The 14,923-nt window shown below is 45.6% G+C and overlaps 1 protein-coding gene across 1 annotated transcript in view; it reads right to left on the reverse strand.

Annotated features, from left to right (window-relative positions):
- LOC120375382 overlaps window positions 1-14,923 on the reverse strand; it is an 82,425-nt gene that overhangs the window by 33,624 nt on the left and 33,878 nt on the right. The window contains exon 8 of the mRNA XM_039496003.1: window positions 14,215-14,553. Within this exon, the coding sequence (XP_039351937.1) occupies window positions 14,215-14,553 (339 nt within the window). The remainder of the gene's footprint in view (window positions 1-14,214; window positions 14,554-14,923) is intronic.

A 14,923-nucleotide genomic window follows, 5' to 3' on the forward strand; every position in this document is an offset into this window, starting at 1 on the left:
AACTAGTTGCTCTTGTAGAGATACACTTAGCAGCCCAAGAACTTTCTTGGACCACCGGGGAAGGAAGGCGCCAGAATCAGAGACCAGTCTCTGCGCCGAGGCTCCAGTTTGCCCTAGCGCTAGGCCGGACAATGGGAAGAGCAGACAGCAGTCCTGGAGAGACTGGAGGACTGGGGGAGAAAGACTCAGGATAAATCCCAGTAGCCCGAAAAATAGGGGGCTGTCCCGAGTGGGGTACCAATGCTATGCCTGTGGCGAATTGGGGCATATTGCTGCCCAATGCCCAAATCTAGGAAAGCCTACGCAATGTGAACTGGGAGATATAGGGGGACCATGTGATCTAATAAGTCTGGTCGGGGTTGCGATGGTCCCTCAGATACACTAGGCCCGTTAAAGTGAATGGTATAGAGACCACAGCATTAATAGACTTGGGAAGTGCAATCACGTTAGTCTCGGGGAAGCTGGTCAGGCAGGACCAACTATCCCAGGCCAAATGCTCAGGAATATCCTGTGTGCATGGGGATGTCAACTATTATCCAACCATCCCCATAAGAATAGAAGTTCTCAGAAACCCCACTAAGTTGACAGTGGGAGTAGTTCCGAAACTCCCCTACCCTGTCCTTATCAGACGAGACTTCCCGGAGGTTGATGGCCTACTCCCTGGGGACGAAGTAGAAGAAAATAATGACCCTGGGACCCAGGGTGTGGCCCAGATAGGTGATCCTCCCCCAGCCATCCATGAGTTTAGCCAGAATTTGTTCTCCCCGCCGGGGAAGTCCAGGAAGACTCGGAGGGAATGGAGGGCGGATAAAAGGACGGGGACGAGGATCCTGACCCAGTACCAGAAGTCTACACTGGAAGAGGAAAGAAGGGGCTCAACTGACAGTGGGACTGGGTCGGCCATCAACAACCCTATTGTTGGACCTGGTTCCCCAGGGGCTTTTCCCGAGGGGGAGACGGAGGTAGACCCCCCCGAATTTGGACAAATGGGGACCGCACATGGGAATTTTGGTCAGGATCAGGCCAATGATCCCATATACCACAATATTCATAAAGAAGTAGTCGAGGTAAATGGGGTCCCTGTGGAGGGGTGAGTTAAGGGCCCAGGGCCATATTACATGATTAAGAAAGATCTGCTATATAGAGTAGTCCAGGTCCAAGAGCAAGTCATAGAACAACTCTTGGTCCCCCGGAAGCATCAGAGGACCGTAATGGATCTGGCCCACAGTCATCTGTTCGGGGCCCATCTAGGGGTAGATAAGACCCTTGATCAGATCCTACAGAGGTTTTTTTGGCCTGGCATTTATGCGGCAGTCCGGCAATATTGTACCTCCTGTCCGGAATGCCAAATACATCGGCCCCGACCATACTTAAGGGCCCTTCTGGTACCTCTGCCAATTATCGAGGTTCCATTTGAGCGAATAGCTATGGACATAGTAAGACCATTGGAGAAGTCAGCCCGGGGCCATCAGTACATTCTGGTAGTACTAGATTTTGCCACCCGTTACCCCGAGGCCGTACCCCTACGGAATACCATGTCCAAGACCATAGCCAAAGAATTAGTCCAGTTTTTTTCCAGAGTAAGAATACCGAAGGAGATCCTGACGGACCAAGGGACCCCCTTTGTGTCTAAGCTGAGGAAGGCCTGCGTACAATGCTCCACATACGGACCCTTAGAACATCGGTCTACCATCCCCAGACCGATGGCCTTGTCAAACATTTTAATAGGACATTGAAAAACATGTTACGGAAAGTGATTAGTCGTGACGGGAAAGACTGGGATGCCCTGCTGCCTTACATGCTGTTTGCCATACGGGAGGTTCCTCAGGCTTCCACTGGATTCTCCCCCTTCAAGCTGGCATACTGGACCTGGCTAAAGAAGACTGGGAAGAACAGCCGAATCCGGGGAGAAACGTTGTGGAACATGTGCTGCAGATGAAAGACAGAATAGCCCGAGTCGCCCCCCTTGTGCGCGAACACATGGAGAAGGCCCAAGGGGCACAACGGACGTACTACAATCATCAAGCAATGACCTGGAAGTTCCAGGTAGGGGACGGGGTGATGATGCTCATACCCACAGCAGAGAGCAAGCTCCTGGCCAGGTGGCAGGGGCCATATGAGGTAATAGAAGCTATAGGAGAAGTCGACTATAAGGTCCGACAGCCGAGTCACCGGAAGCTGGAGCAGATCTACCATATAAATCTGCTGAAACCTTGGCAGGATAGAGAAGCTCCGGTGGTGGTGCTGGGGGTTCCATCCCTTAAAAGCAACCAGCCCGACCTGGTGCAAATATCCCCGGAGTTGACTCCGGAACAACGATCAGAAGTGATCAACCTGATCAAACACAACCAGGATGTGTTCTCAGAAAAGCCAGGCAGGACTACTGAGGTTCACCATCACATCTTCACAGAGCCCGGAGTGAAGGTGAACATCAAGCCATACCGGATCCCGGAGGCCAAGAGAGAAGAGATTAGGAGAGAGGTCAGGAAGATGCTGGCCTTAGGAGTCATCGAAGAATCTCATAGTCAATAGTCCAGTCCCGTGGTTTTAGTGCCTAAGCCGGACGGCAGTATGAGGTTCTGCAATGACTTCTGCAAGCTGAATGAGGTGTCCCGATTTGATGCATACCCTATACCCAGGATAGATGAGCTGATTGACAGATTGGAAAAGGCATGGTTTATGTCTACCCTCGACCTTACCAAGGGCTATTGGCAGATCCCCCTGGCCAAGGACGACAAGGAGAAGACGGCCTTTGCAACTCCAGAAGGACTATATCAGTACACTGTTCTCCCCTTTGGATTGCATGGGGCCCCCGTACTTTCCAACGGCTAATGGACAAACTGTTACGACCCCATGGAAAGTACATGGCAGCCTATCTTGACGACGTCATCATATATAGCCCCGACTGGGAGATGCGCATGGAGAAGGTAGAAGCGGTCCTGGACACCCTGAGGAAGGCAGGACTGACTGCAAATCCCTCAAAATGTTCGATCGGGTTAGCTGAGGCCAAGTACCTTGGGTATATAGTGGGGAGGGGCGTGGTGAAGCCCCAGCTCAACAAGTTAGAAGCTATACAGAAGTGGCCCCAACCACTCCGGAAAAAACAGGTCAGAGCATTCCTGGGACTAGTGGGGTACTATAGGCGGTTCATTCCCCACTTCGCCACCAGGGCATGCCCGTTAACCGACCTAACCAAAGCTCGGGGCCCAGACATAGTAAAATGCTCTGCTGCAGCCGAAGGTGCTTTTGCGGATCTGAGGACGGCCCTCTGCACAGACCCTGTACTAGTAGCTCCGGACTGGGGGAAGGAGTTTATCCTACAAAGAGACGCCTCTGAAGTAGGGCTGGGGGTGGTGCTTTCACAAATGGTCGGAGATGACGAAACCCCATCCTCTTCCTCAGTAGGAAGCTCCTACCTAGGGAACAGAAATACGCCATAGTGGAGAAGGAATGCCTGGCAGTAAAATGAGCCATAGAACGCCTCTGCTACTATCTACTTGGACGGAGGTTTACTCTGGTCATGGACCATGCCCCTTTGCAGTGGATGCACCAAAACAAGGACAAAAACGCGAGAGTAACAAGATGGTTTCTGTCGCGCCGACCCTTCCAGTTCACAGTACAACATAGGTCTGGAACACAACATGGCAATGCGGATGGCCTGTCGAGGGTGCAAGTAGCCCAACCCCGTAGTGTTGGGGGGGGGGGATATGTGGCAAACCAAGGACAAATGGCTACAAAGGGAAGGAGAGTAATTAGACCCGGGGGGGTTAAAATACCTCTCCCTATCCACTGAGGAGAGATAGCCATGAGGAAATAAGGTTCAGCTGGAAAAGGAGTTACCAGGGAACTAATTAGGTTCTGCTGGCCCCAACTGCTGGAGACCTTTTTAAACCCTCCCTGGCATGGAAGCAGGGGGGAGGGAGAGAGAAGCAGAGAAGCTGCCAGCAAGTTTGGTGCAGCAAGGCTCTGAACCCTTCCAGCAAGGAAGAGTGCACTCTGTCCCCAGAAGGGGAGAAACCCAGCACAAGGGACTAACTGAGGGAAGGATCAGCCAGACCCTGTGTGACCTGGAAGGATTTTGCTTTGCCAAAGCCTGTGTCTCCAAGGCTAAAAAGGACTAAACCTGCTGAGGAGAAGCAGGTACTTTGCCACTATATATATATATATAGAGAGAGAGAGAGAGAGAGAGAGAGAGAGAGAGAGAGAGAGAGAGTAAGGTAATCAACATGCAAAAACTCAAGATCAGAAAAGACCCGAGAGATGCCCAAGAATCAATGACGTCCAGGAGATTGAACTCGTATACATTAAGGGAAGCCTCTGAAGAAATTAAACTTTTAAGTGCAAGGAAATTTAGTCTACTTATAAATGTCAAGCCAGTTACAAATAAGAGATTGATTTCACTCACATGCTGCAAGGTACTAACAAGGAATATCCAACTGCCCAATGTTTTGTGAACTCAGGTGTCCAGAGCATCTCTACTGCAGTTTAGATTTAAAAGAAAATAATTCTTACAGTAGTTAGTATTAACTTAAAGTCAATTTGTACATTTTATTTATAAATAAGGTTCAATTATGCATCCACCCATGGAATACAGTTAGTCATCCACCGAATGTAGAATTCTTACTTAATCCAAGTGTAGTCTACTGTTTAAATAATGCCACTTGTAGATTGAGAGGTTAGTAACTTTGTATAGTAACTCGAGTTCTTTGAGGTGCATCCCCCTACATGCACTCCACTTCAGGTTCATCTTTGACATTTTTGGTAACAGTGCCTGTTCAGCACACGCAGGTGGCTCCAGACCACCTCATGTCCCGTCACAAGAATACGGGAAGCCATGCAGGCAAATAGCCCTCAGTTCCTTTGCTATCACCAAAAGACAGACTGCAAAGTAGAGGGGGAAAAGGGCAAACAGTAGAGCACCTATCAAGACGTCTCTAAGAACTTCAGTTCCTGTAAAATTAAACCACTTTTCCTTTCTCAAGGGTGTCCTGATGGGTGCTCCACTTCAAGCAACTGCCAACCAGCATCCATAGGAGGGAGCAGCTTTGGAATCAGATTTAAGACTGCTGACAAAACAGCACTGGCAATGGCAGTATCTGACCTGGAAGCCTGTATCAAGACATATTGTTTGGAAAAAACTGAACTGGTGATCAAGTTACGACCTTGCAAATTTTAGTGACTGGCACACTTCTCAACAGTGCCATAGATGTGGACCGAGATCTAGTTGAGTGGGCAATTACTCTAGAAAGGGACAGAACATTAGTGAGCTTATAACAACTCAGAATATCCCCAGAAACGCATTTTGAAGTCTTTTGGGTGGAAAGTGTATATTCTTCTGATCGAGCCACAAAAGAAACAGTCAGAGTTTCTAAATGGTCTGGCTCTGTCCAGATACAAAGCTAACACCCTTCTGACATTCCGAGTATGGAATGCAGATTCTGCCCTGGACTGGTGTGGCTGGGAAACGGATGGGGGAGTGGGAACCACACATACAGAGGAAGGTTTATGGCCTGGTTAGTGCAGAAATGGAAGAATGGTTTAGGTAGAAGTTTGAGATGCGGCTGTCATGAAACTTTTTCCTTAATACTGTAAAGGGGCTCCAATATTAATGCCCCTAACGATCGGGCCCAGGTGCAGAAGTGATGCTATTTTAATAGGCAAGGGGGACAGAAAACAACTACTGTAGCTAGAGGCACAAATGAAGGTTCCATGAAGCTGTTAAGAACCAACTTCAAGCCTCATACCAGAATAGATTGGCTTATTGTGGGAATAAATTTATCAGTGCTTTAATGAACTCTGTCAGTGTGGGCTAGGCAAATACTGAACCCCCACCTGCACCCCTCCAGTAAAGGGAAAGTTGTGATTACTACCAGATCTTTGACAGAACTCAAGCTAAGGTCTGACCTTAATTCCAAAAGATTATCAAGAACAGCAAAGAGGGGAATGGGTAGGAAAAACTGCCAGTGAAAACACCAGTGATGAAATCTCTACTTTTCAAAGTAGCTAGCTCTGCTCCAGATCTTTCTGCTGTTTAATAGGATCTGTTGTACCTCTGTCGAGTATTCACTATTCCCCAAGAACCATCAAGGAGTCAAGCTCTGGGAGGAAAAGTGCCCAGAACTGTGGGATAACAAATGGGGAACAACTGGAAGGATAAAGGATAAAGTGAGACAAATCAATTAACGTCTCTTGGCCAAGTTGGTGCAATTAGGACAACCCTGGCTTTGTCCTGCTTGATCTTGTTCAGCACCTTCAGGGGCAGTAATGTCGATACATATGCAGAGAGAAGGCCCTTTGTCCAATAGGTGGGAAATGCACCCCTATGGCCTGATGATCTCCTCTCCACATCCACCCTATACAGAGCAGAATTTCACACTATTTTCACAGTGGTTGCAAAGAGGTCCACGCTTCCAGGAATCACCAGGTTATGAAAATATGCTTGAGTTGGAGAGTCGCGCTCCCACCTTCAAACCTGGGAGAAGTGCCTGCTCAGGTTGCTGGCTCTGGTGTTTTGTACACCTGGAAGGTAAAAGGGTGAGATGACCTTGTTCTTCATTGTACACCAGTTCCATAACTTCACTGTTTCAGCACAAAGGGATGCTCAGCACAGCATCTCGCCCCTCACGTCATGGCTTATGTAATACCACCAATGCAACATTGTCTGTCATGACCGTGACAGACTGGTTCCCGAGGAAGGGAGTAAGGTGTATTCAGGCATTCCTGACTGCTCTTAATTCCAGGAAGTTGATATGGAGACAAGTGCTGGGCACACCATTTGTGCTGAGCAGTGTCCCCCCTATATGTGCTTCGCACCTCATGAGGAATAATCTGAAGTTATAGTACTGGCAGGAGGTTGGGTGAAGGGACCTCCTGCACATACTCTGGACAGGTCCTTCCACCACCCGAGTCAACCCAATACTCAATGAGGGACAGATACGATCTTGTCTAGACTGCACTTGTTCTGAGCCATCCTTGCAAGCAGACACAATGTAACTTGGCATGCTGCATCACAAAAGCTACAAGCTGCCATGTATCTTAACCAGACAATTTCTTGACAGTCTGTGGACTTAATTCAAATAAGTGTGGTTTGTTAGTATCAAATCTGTACCTGGTATGGTAAGCTTTGGCTTTTACGGCACGCAGAGGAGATCCTATGAATCCAGTTGCAGTGGGGTCAAAGTGGATTTTTGTTTGTTTGTTTGTTTGGCTCAACTCCTAACCTGTGGAAAAGGGACACAGCTGTTTTTACTATAGAGGCAACTTTGCTGTAAGAGTGTCCATTGAACAGACAACCATGAAGGAATGGAAAGACAACTATCCAAGGAAAATGAAGTAGTAGCTACTACTACCAGGGCCTTCAAGAATATCCTCCGAGCAGAAGGAACTGATGGGAAGCACAATACTGCAAGTGATCCTGGTTGACTATTAAACAAAGAAAACATCCCATGGGAGGGGTAAATCATGATGCAAAAATTCTCATCCTCAAGATCAAACCTAAAAACCAATCCCTAGAATACAGCAATGGAAAATACCAGCAAGTGTCACCATCCTGAATTTCTGCATTTGCACAAAGGTGTTTAAGGGCTGGAGATGGAAATAAATTGCTCTCCATCCAGAGGGGGTTTTTTTTGGACCAGAATCCCTTCCTTCTGAGCTGGACTCAAACAGCTTCTATAACCCCTACATATGACAGAAATTACTTCTAGTCTCAGCAAACGCGCATGAGATGGGTCCCTGAAAAGGAACGAGGCAGGAGGGTGAGCTGGGGAGATGGAGATTAAATGTTTGGAATAGCCTGAGGTTATAAACTCCAAAACCCATTTCTTGACAACCAAGGCATTAGGCAGAGGGTATGCAAACAGAAATTGAGTTATTGGCTAAATGTAATAATTTTAATCTGCACATTTATATATGTTGGTGATATCGTCGCTGGGGTCTATTGGAACGTTCCAAGACCATCTAGCAAAGTCTCATTTACTCGCAATGCTGTTTGATAGAAGACTGCTATGTGTAGAATGTCTAACAGCTTATGATGGGACTCTTCAACCCACTCTAAGTAGATCTTGACTTAGGCAATTCATTCAATTAGCTCTTGAAACAGCTTGGCACAGTCTGTCAGAGAAGTTGGGGGAGGCATCACAGCCTCATGTGGTGAAGATAAGGAGATATTAGTTAGCAGAGTGTCCAACCTGTCTGCTTCTGCCCTAAGAAAGACTCTTCCTGTGCTTGAGGCAGAAAAGATGGAACAGAAAAGCATTTCCCTTGGTGATCCTCATGAGAAAGGCAAGGAGCTCCTGAAAACTGTTGGTGACATGGATCCCAGAGAATGCACTTTTTGTTTTATCACTGAAAAGATCAGCTTATTCTAAATGGAAATCCTTGATGGTGTTTTGGACCTCTCTCGGGAACGAGAAGAGTGAAGCCACAAGTCCGGTGGCCAAGGAATGGGTACTTCTGAGGGCACTATGTGACAAAACATTAAAATTCTGCACACAGTATTTTAAAATTCTGCAAGTTTTATTTGTCCATAAATAAATGCAGAGGATCCCGCAAAGCAGTGGGGAGCATGGGCCACTGGCTGCATTAAGGTAGGAGATCACCTTGCAGCTCCCCCACCCTCCAGACACAGACTCAGTGGTGAGGCTACACCTGTCCCTGACACAGCACAAGGCCTGGGCTTGCCCCAGAAACACCCTGGGACCCTGCCTATCTCCCCTCTGTGAAGCAGGGGTCTCCAGATGCAGGGGTTGAGAAAGTCCAACACGGTGAGGTTTGCGTATGGAGAGCTAGGGGGTTTTGGGTGTACTGGGTACAGGAGGTCTGGATGCACAGGGGGTTGGGCGGATGGGGGAGCAGCTCCTTGTAGTGACCTCTCCCCTCACAGTTGAGGAGTGATGGGGGTAGGAAACAGGGGAGGATGCTGAGCTTCCGGCAGCCGGTGGGAGGTTTCTAGGGGTGGATCTGAGACAGTTCCAGACACTCCATGCAGGGGAAGAGAAAGTCCCATCCTCTCCTGTCTCCAGCCTAGCCAGGACTAGCAGCAGATCCCAGCTCAGGGTTGGAGCCACTGTATAGTGTGTCCCCAACCCTGTGGGGATTTACCTCTCCACCGGCTGCTCTGGGTGCCCGAAATGATGTACCTGCGGAGCAAGGGAGTGGTTTGTGACTGCTCTTGCAGCTTCTCTTTGCTTCCCTGTCAGAAAGTCATTTTTCTGCGGGGAAGCCAAGAAATCTGCAGGACATGAATTCTGTGCACTTGCACAGAAGGGGGATGCAGTGTCAGCTGGAGGGCCAACTTTGCCACTAATTTTCCTTCATTTACTAAGGCCTAGCGCTGGGCCTTGTCATCTTCAGGGCACTTGTACTTAAGCTCTGCCAGCCTACTGCACGTGGTGAAGTTGTACTGCAGGTGCTGACATGCTGTGAATTAGAAGACAGGTGCGTGACTAAGTAATCGGTCCTTCTAGCCAGCATAAAGTACTGTCTCTCAGCTCTTTTCGGGGTGGGGGCACAATGTTGGTGTGTGCCAAACCATCTGGGCTGGTTCCAGCATGGCCTTGTTTATAGGAAGGGCCACATGCACTCTCCCTGTGGCTGAAGGATGTCCAGGAGACTATGTTGGGGGTTCTGGAATTCCTCCAGTGGAATTTTTAAGTTGGTAGCCACTCTCTGCAAAAGTTCTTGGTACTGTCAGTGGTCATCCGGTGGAGAGAGCGGCAAAAGGATGACCATCTCCTCTGGTGACAAGGAGGCTCCATTTGGAACTGGTGGTACTGATTACCCATCTTCCTCCTCATATACCAACAGAGCTGGTTGGCAGGAGCGAAAGGATCCTTGCAATGGCGCTGGATGTCTGTGGTACAGGTCCCATGGGCTCCAGTAGGGTCAGAATGAGGGGACCATCCATCTGGGAGAGCCCATGGGGAAGCGGTATCAGGCTTCTTGGGAGGCAGGGGGAGGGGAAGAAGAGGAGAATGTCATAGCTAAGCAGATCAGGGTGCTTCAGCTGCATGTCCGGGCTCCTGCAGAGCAGTGGAGATATTGATGGGGCTACATCCTGAGACTTCTGAGTTGGATAATGGTTCTGTCAGAAACGGCAGGACTGTCAGTACCGGAGAGCTCAGTCCAATGGACGGGAAAGGGGCCTCTCCCACAGCAGGAACAGCAGTTCATCGTCAGGTGTGGGGACATCCCAAAAAACGGACGGGCCCATGAGGAGTGGACACTGCAGGTACAGCAGGAATATCTCCTCCGGCGTTAGGCAAGTCTCTGCATCCCGAGTCCATGGGTGCCCATTGAGATTCCAAAGGGACCTGGGTCAGCACGCTGGTGAGGCAGCACTGATGGAGCATCCAGAGCTATGCTTATAGACTGATTCTCTAAGTGTCCCAGTACTGAGGTCACCACTGGTACCAACAGATCCTGCTTCTTCTTTTCTTTACCCTCCAGCCAGGGGGGGCCTTCAGCATTGGTTCCACTGGATCCAAGTGCTGCATCTCACCTGACCTAGTACAGGTAGGGGAGGGAACTAATCTCTTTTCAGCAGTCCACTGGGTGCTATTATGCCCATGAGTTTTTCTTATTCTAGTGGTGGGGATTGTCCTTAGGCTTCAGTGCCAGCAGGTCCACACAATGGCTTGTGCTCAGAGGGGCACTACATATCAGTGGAGGCAGTCTCCTTGGCCAGGATCTGAGTGCACCAGGGGCCTCATTACCTCTTCTATATGGAACTCGCAGAGACGGGGCTCAGAGGCTACTCTAGTTCTGGGTAGGAAGGCCTTACAGATGCTGCACTTCACCTAAATGCGTGCCTCAACTAGGCAGTAGAGGCACTATGAATACTTATCGCTAATGGAAAAATAAATGAGCATGAGATAGTTCTTGAAACCTGGCATCCTTGGCATCGTCCCCGCGTGACAAGGGATTGTGTCCCTTAACCAGGGAGGATGTTTGATACTAAACTACACTATGAAAATGACAAAAAATTATTTACACATGTGCACCCACGTGTGGAATACACATAGGGATCATCACTCGAAGAACCTGTTGCTTTCTGGTTCTGAAAGAGCACATTGCCAAAAAAGTGAACACCTTTGATAATACATCTTTCTCTATCTTCCATATGCTTGCATCTTAACAGCAATACCTTCCATCACAGAAATTAAAGAGATGAAGAAAGGCTACAAGACAACACAACCGTGAACAAAATGGCTCAAAGCAGTAAATATATACGAAATGTATATGGAATTTATGGTTCACTGAGATCAAATAGAGGCCACATATATCTTTTTTACAAGACAAAAGCATTCCTTTTATACTTATCACTTATTTTCTAAAATCCCTTACAGTTTTAACAGCTTTTAAGCTTTCGAATCCATTGAATACTACTAGATTTGTGACATCTCTTTTTTTCTTAACAGGACTAAACAGCTCAAGTCAAAACTCAATGATTTGGTAAAATCCAGTTCAAGTGAGGCAACTAACATTTCAAGTAGACAAAACACTTTTGAGGCAGAGGTTTCCTCAAGAAAAGTATCAAAATTGAAGCTAGGAATCATCTTGCTCAAGATGAAGCCTACAGGAAACCTGAAGAAGAAAAGAAGCATGGGAGACACTTAAATGGCTAATTCTTGAGAGAGGGGCTTGAGGGGCTTACAGTGCAATTTAACCAACTCACCTAACAAATAATAACAACAAAGCACTATACGTTAAGGCTTAGACAATAATAGACTATTCTGCAGTCCACACAGACAAGGGGAGGAAGGAACAGAGCTCAGTAATACATCAAGACTTGATCAGACACTGCATAACTGATGAACGGATGGTAAATATTGATAACTCATTTTAACACTTTCCCAGGTTAAGAGCAGCAGCTATACAAATTAGCACTTGAGAGAGTCAAGCACTTATCACAGCCTGTTTGGAAACTGAAGTAGGATTCCTGATATAAGGCAGGACTTTGGAGAAGATTCCTTTGTCTGACAAAACATGGTCATACTTTAACTCCACCAATATTTAAGGACATTTCACTTTACTGCTCAACTCAAAAGTTCCCAAGTTCACACCTCCCAAAAACCTTCCCCTTTGACCACAGGTTAAAGTCAAAATGTAGCATGACCTGTGTCAGGTCTAAACTCAAATTGTGTATTGTTCGTCATGTTACTATAGTCCTGGAGACCTTCTACCCACACAACATCTGTTTCATGGGTATTCCACAATGCACCATCTAAGCCACAATCATGCCCTTCTCTGTCCTTACAACAAACAATTGCTTCATATCCAACTATTTTTCAAGGTGCCCCATTCTTCCCCTCACCCCCAGAGCTCTACAGTTGACAAGCAATTCTTTTGTGCCGTACTTAACATGGAATGCTTTACTCATTCAGCCTTTTAAATTAATTCTTTACAGAAGAAAAATAACTGAGGAACTAGAAACGTTGTTTCGAATCCAAGCTGCAGAAAGTAGCAGCCCATATTTCACAGAAGCAGTTCTAGGACTTACTGTGCTAGAGTAACTGGGAGACAAGAACTAAAAAAAATTCATTCTGGAGCTATGTTATAGTCATTGCCAAACCAAACATGTCCCTGTGTATTAAAACTAACATTATTGCTTAAAATGTTTAATAGTGATATATTATTCAGCTATTTTCAGGAATTTTTCCATCATCAAATCTTTTTATTTTGCTTAAGTACAGCTGGTCTTTTTTACAAAAATGCTGTTACTGCCAAAAGCAAAATTACTTACAGAATGGAAACAACGCATCATTTCACCTCAGATTGGTGAGGGTTTGTCTACACTTTTTTCTTCCATGCATAGAATCATAGAATATCAGGGTTGGAAGGGACCTCAGGAGGTATCTAGTCCAATCCCCTACTCAAAGCAGGACCAATCCCCAACTAAATCATCCCAGCCAGGGCTTTGTCAAGCATGCATGTATCTCTAGTCATTAGAGTTTTAGCTACAATTACTAATTTGTAAGTAAACTAAACTCGTTTTAACCACTGTTAATGGCATTAATATCAAAGAGAAAACATAAGAATATGGATTAGTAAGATAAGGTCCCAATTAAGTTTTTACTTCAACCATCTTAAATACCCATTTTTTTGGAAAAAATGAATTACTTCATATTTGCTGGACTACCCTCCCTAATCTTTTAATGAGCCATTACATTTCTTTTTAAAACAGTACGTAGCCATTTACTTATTTCACCATCAACAGCCTTTCTATAGTCATTTAGTATCTCATCAGCTCAATACACCTGAAACATCCTGAACAGAGCTCCTTTAAATTACATATTGATTTTTCCATTTAAGTCAACAGCTACATTATTTATTCCAAATTTCAGAACAAGTTTTGTTGTTTTTTGCCTTTAGTTGAATTGTTTCTAAAATTTGAGAAGAAAGCTTCTAAATAAAAATGCTTGCAATTTTTCCCATTCATGTGCAGTTTATTTTAAACATACTAGAATGTGAACGTTTATTTTTAATTAACTGCACTATTTTAGCACATATTTGTCAAACATTTGAAGTAGCTACAATTTCATCTCAGCCTATTGTGACCCAACAAAGAATCTCTTCACTCAGCAAGCACTGTCCAGTATATTAAATCCATCACTCAATGTTTATCTTCTCCTTCTTGCTCTTAAGACCCAAGCAACTTTTTAAAAAAGAAATGCACGCACTAGTCTCATCTTTTGGATTATTTGACAGAGTGCCTGGATCTTCTGATTTAAAATATGTAAGTCATCCCCAAATTACTAAGAATGACTTTGAATCAAAAGGCTTGTAGTCCTCTTGTGGATGTGGCTACGTCAACCAAAAACCATAATGAATCAACTAATACTGCATTACAACACCTGCTCTGTGGTGTCTTCTAGGTCAGCCAAGAGGATTGTTAAAGAAAATTTGAGTCAGAAGAATAAGTTGTATACTTCTGTAAGTCACAGCGTTAAGAAACTCAATCACTTCCTTACAAAGCTGGAGCCCGCTAACAATATTTGAAACATCTGTCAAACCCCACTACTGAACTTTCAGTACACAGCAGGAAGGTAAACACGGCCAATCATTATGTGGCAAGATATGGTGCTGTAGATTCAGACCCCAGCTTGCCACACATGATGTCTCCATGGAGCCAAGTCCTATGAAGTTTGTTTAGCTTTTTGTGGAGGTTTTGGGGGGTAAATAATCAAATATAAAATTAAGAAGCAAACATACCCAATACAGTTACAGTCGTTGATGACTCAGCATTTCCTAGTGGGAATGTAACTGCTTTGCATACATATTCTCCTGAATCAGAGAAGCTTATATTGTGTAGGGTGATGGTTGCATCAGTAAGTGAGTTGCTCTTAAGTGACACTCTTCCTTGGTATTCTCCATGAGCAGCAAACCCATATTTAGGATGATGAACAGCAATAGTCTGTTTACTTTTACCATGTATCTTTTCCCATGAGATTTGTGTTATTGTTCCACTTATTTCAATTATGCATTTCAGGGTGACATTCTTCCCCCAAACTGCCGTTACATGTGGCTCAACAACTGGTTTAGCCAAGACACCTAAAAACAAAGAAATGTTATGATAGTTGAGTTTCAACGTTAGTATCAAATCTAAAGGCACGTATTTACCTTCAGCTGTAATTTTTGCATTTCATTTAAGAAACATAATTAGTTCATTACTCTATTGCATTATACTTCCCTGGAGGCAGGTTTTAGGGACTGGTGCTCAGAAGAGGAAAACCAGCTCCTCCATACTGAACAATGTACTTCAATACCAAACACTTATAAGTAGATTTGGCAGAAATTGATTTTTAAAAAGGTTTAAAGATCAATTTTAATGTTCATATTCATATCCATATTCACTTATGGGCAAACATTTTTCACAAAGCAATCACTCCATGTCTGACCTCTCAGTCCTCATCCTCAAAGG

This window comes from Mauremys reevesii, linkage group 12 (genome assembly GCF_016161935.1).
Source record: "Mauremys reevesii isolate NIE-2019 linkage group 12, ASM1616193v1, whole genome shotgun sequence".
NCBI lineage: Eukaryota > Metazoa > Chordata > Testudines > Geoemydidae > Mauremys > Mauremys reevesii.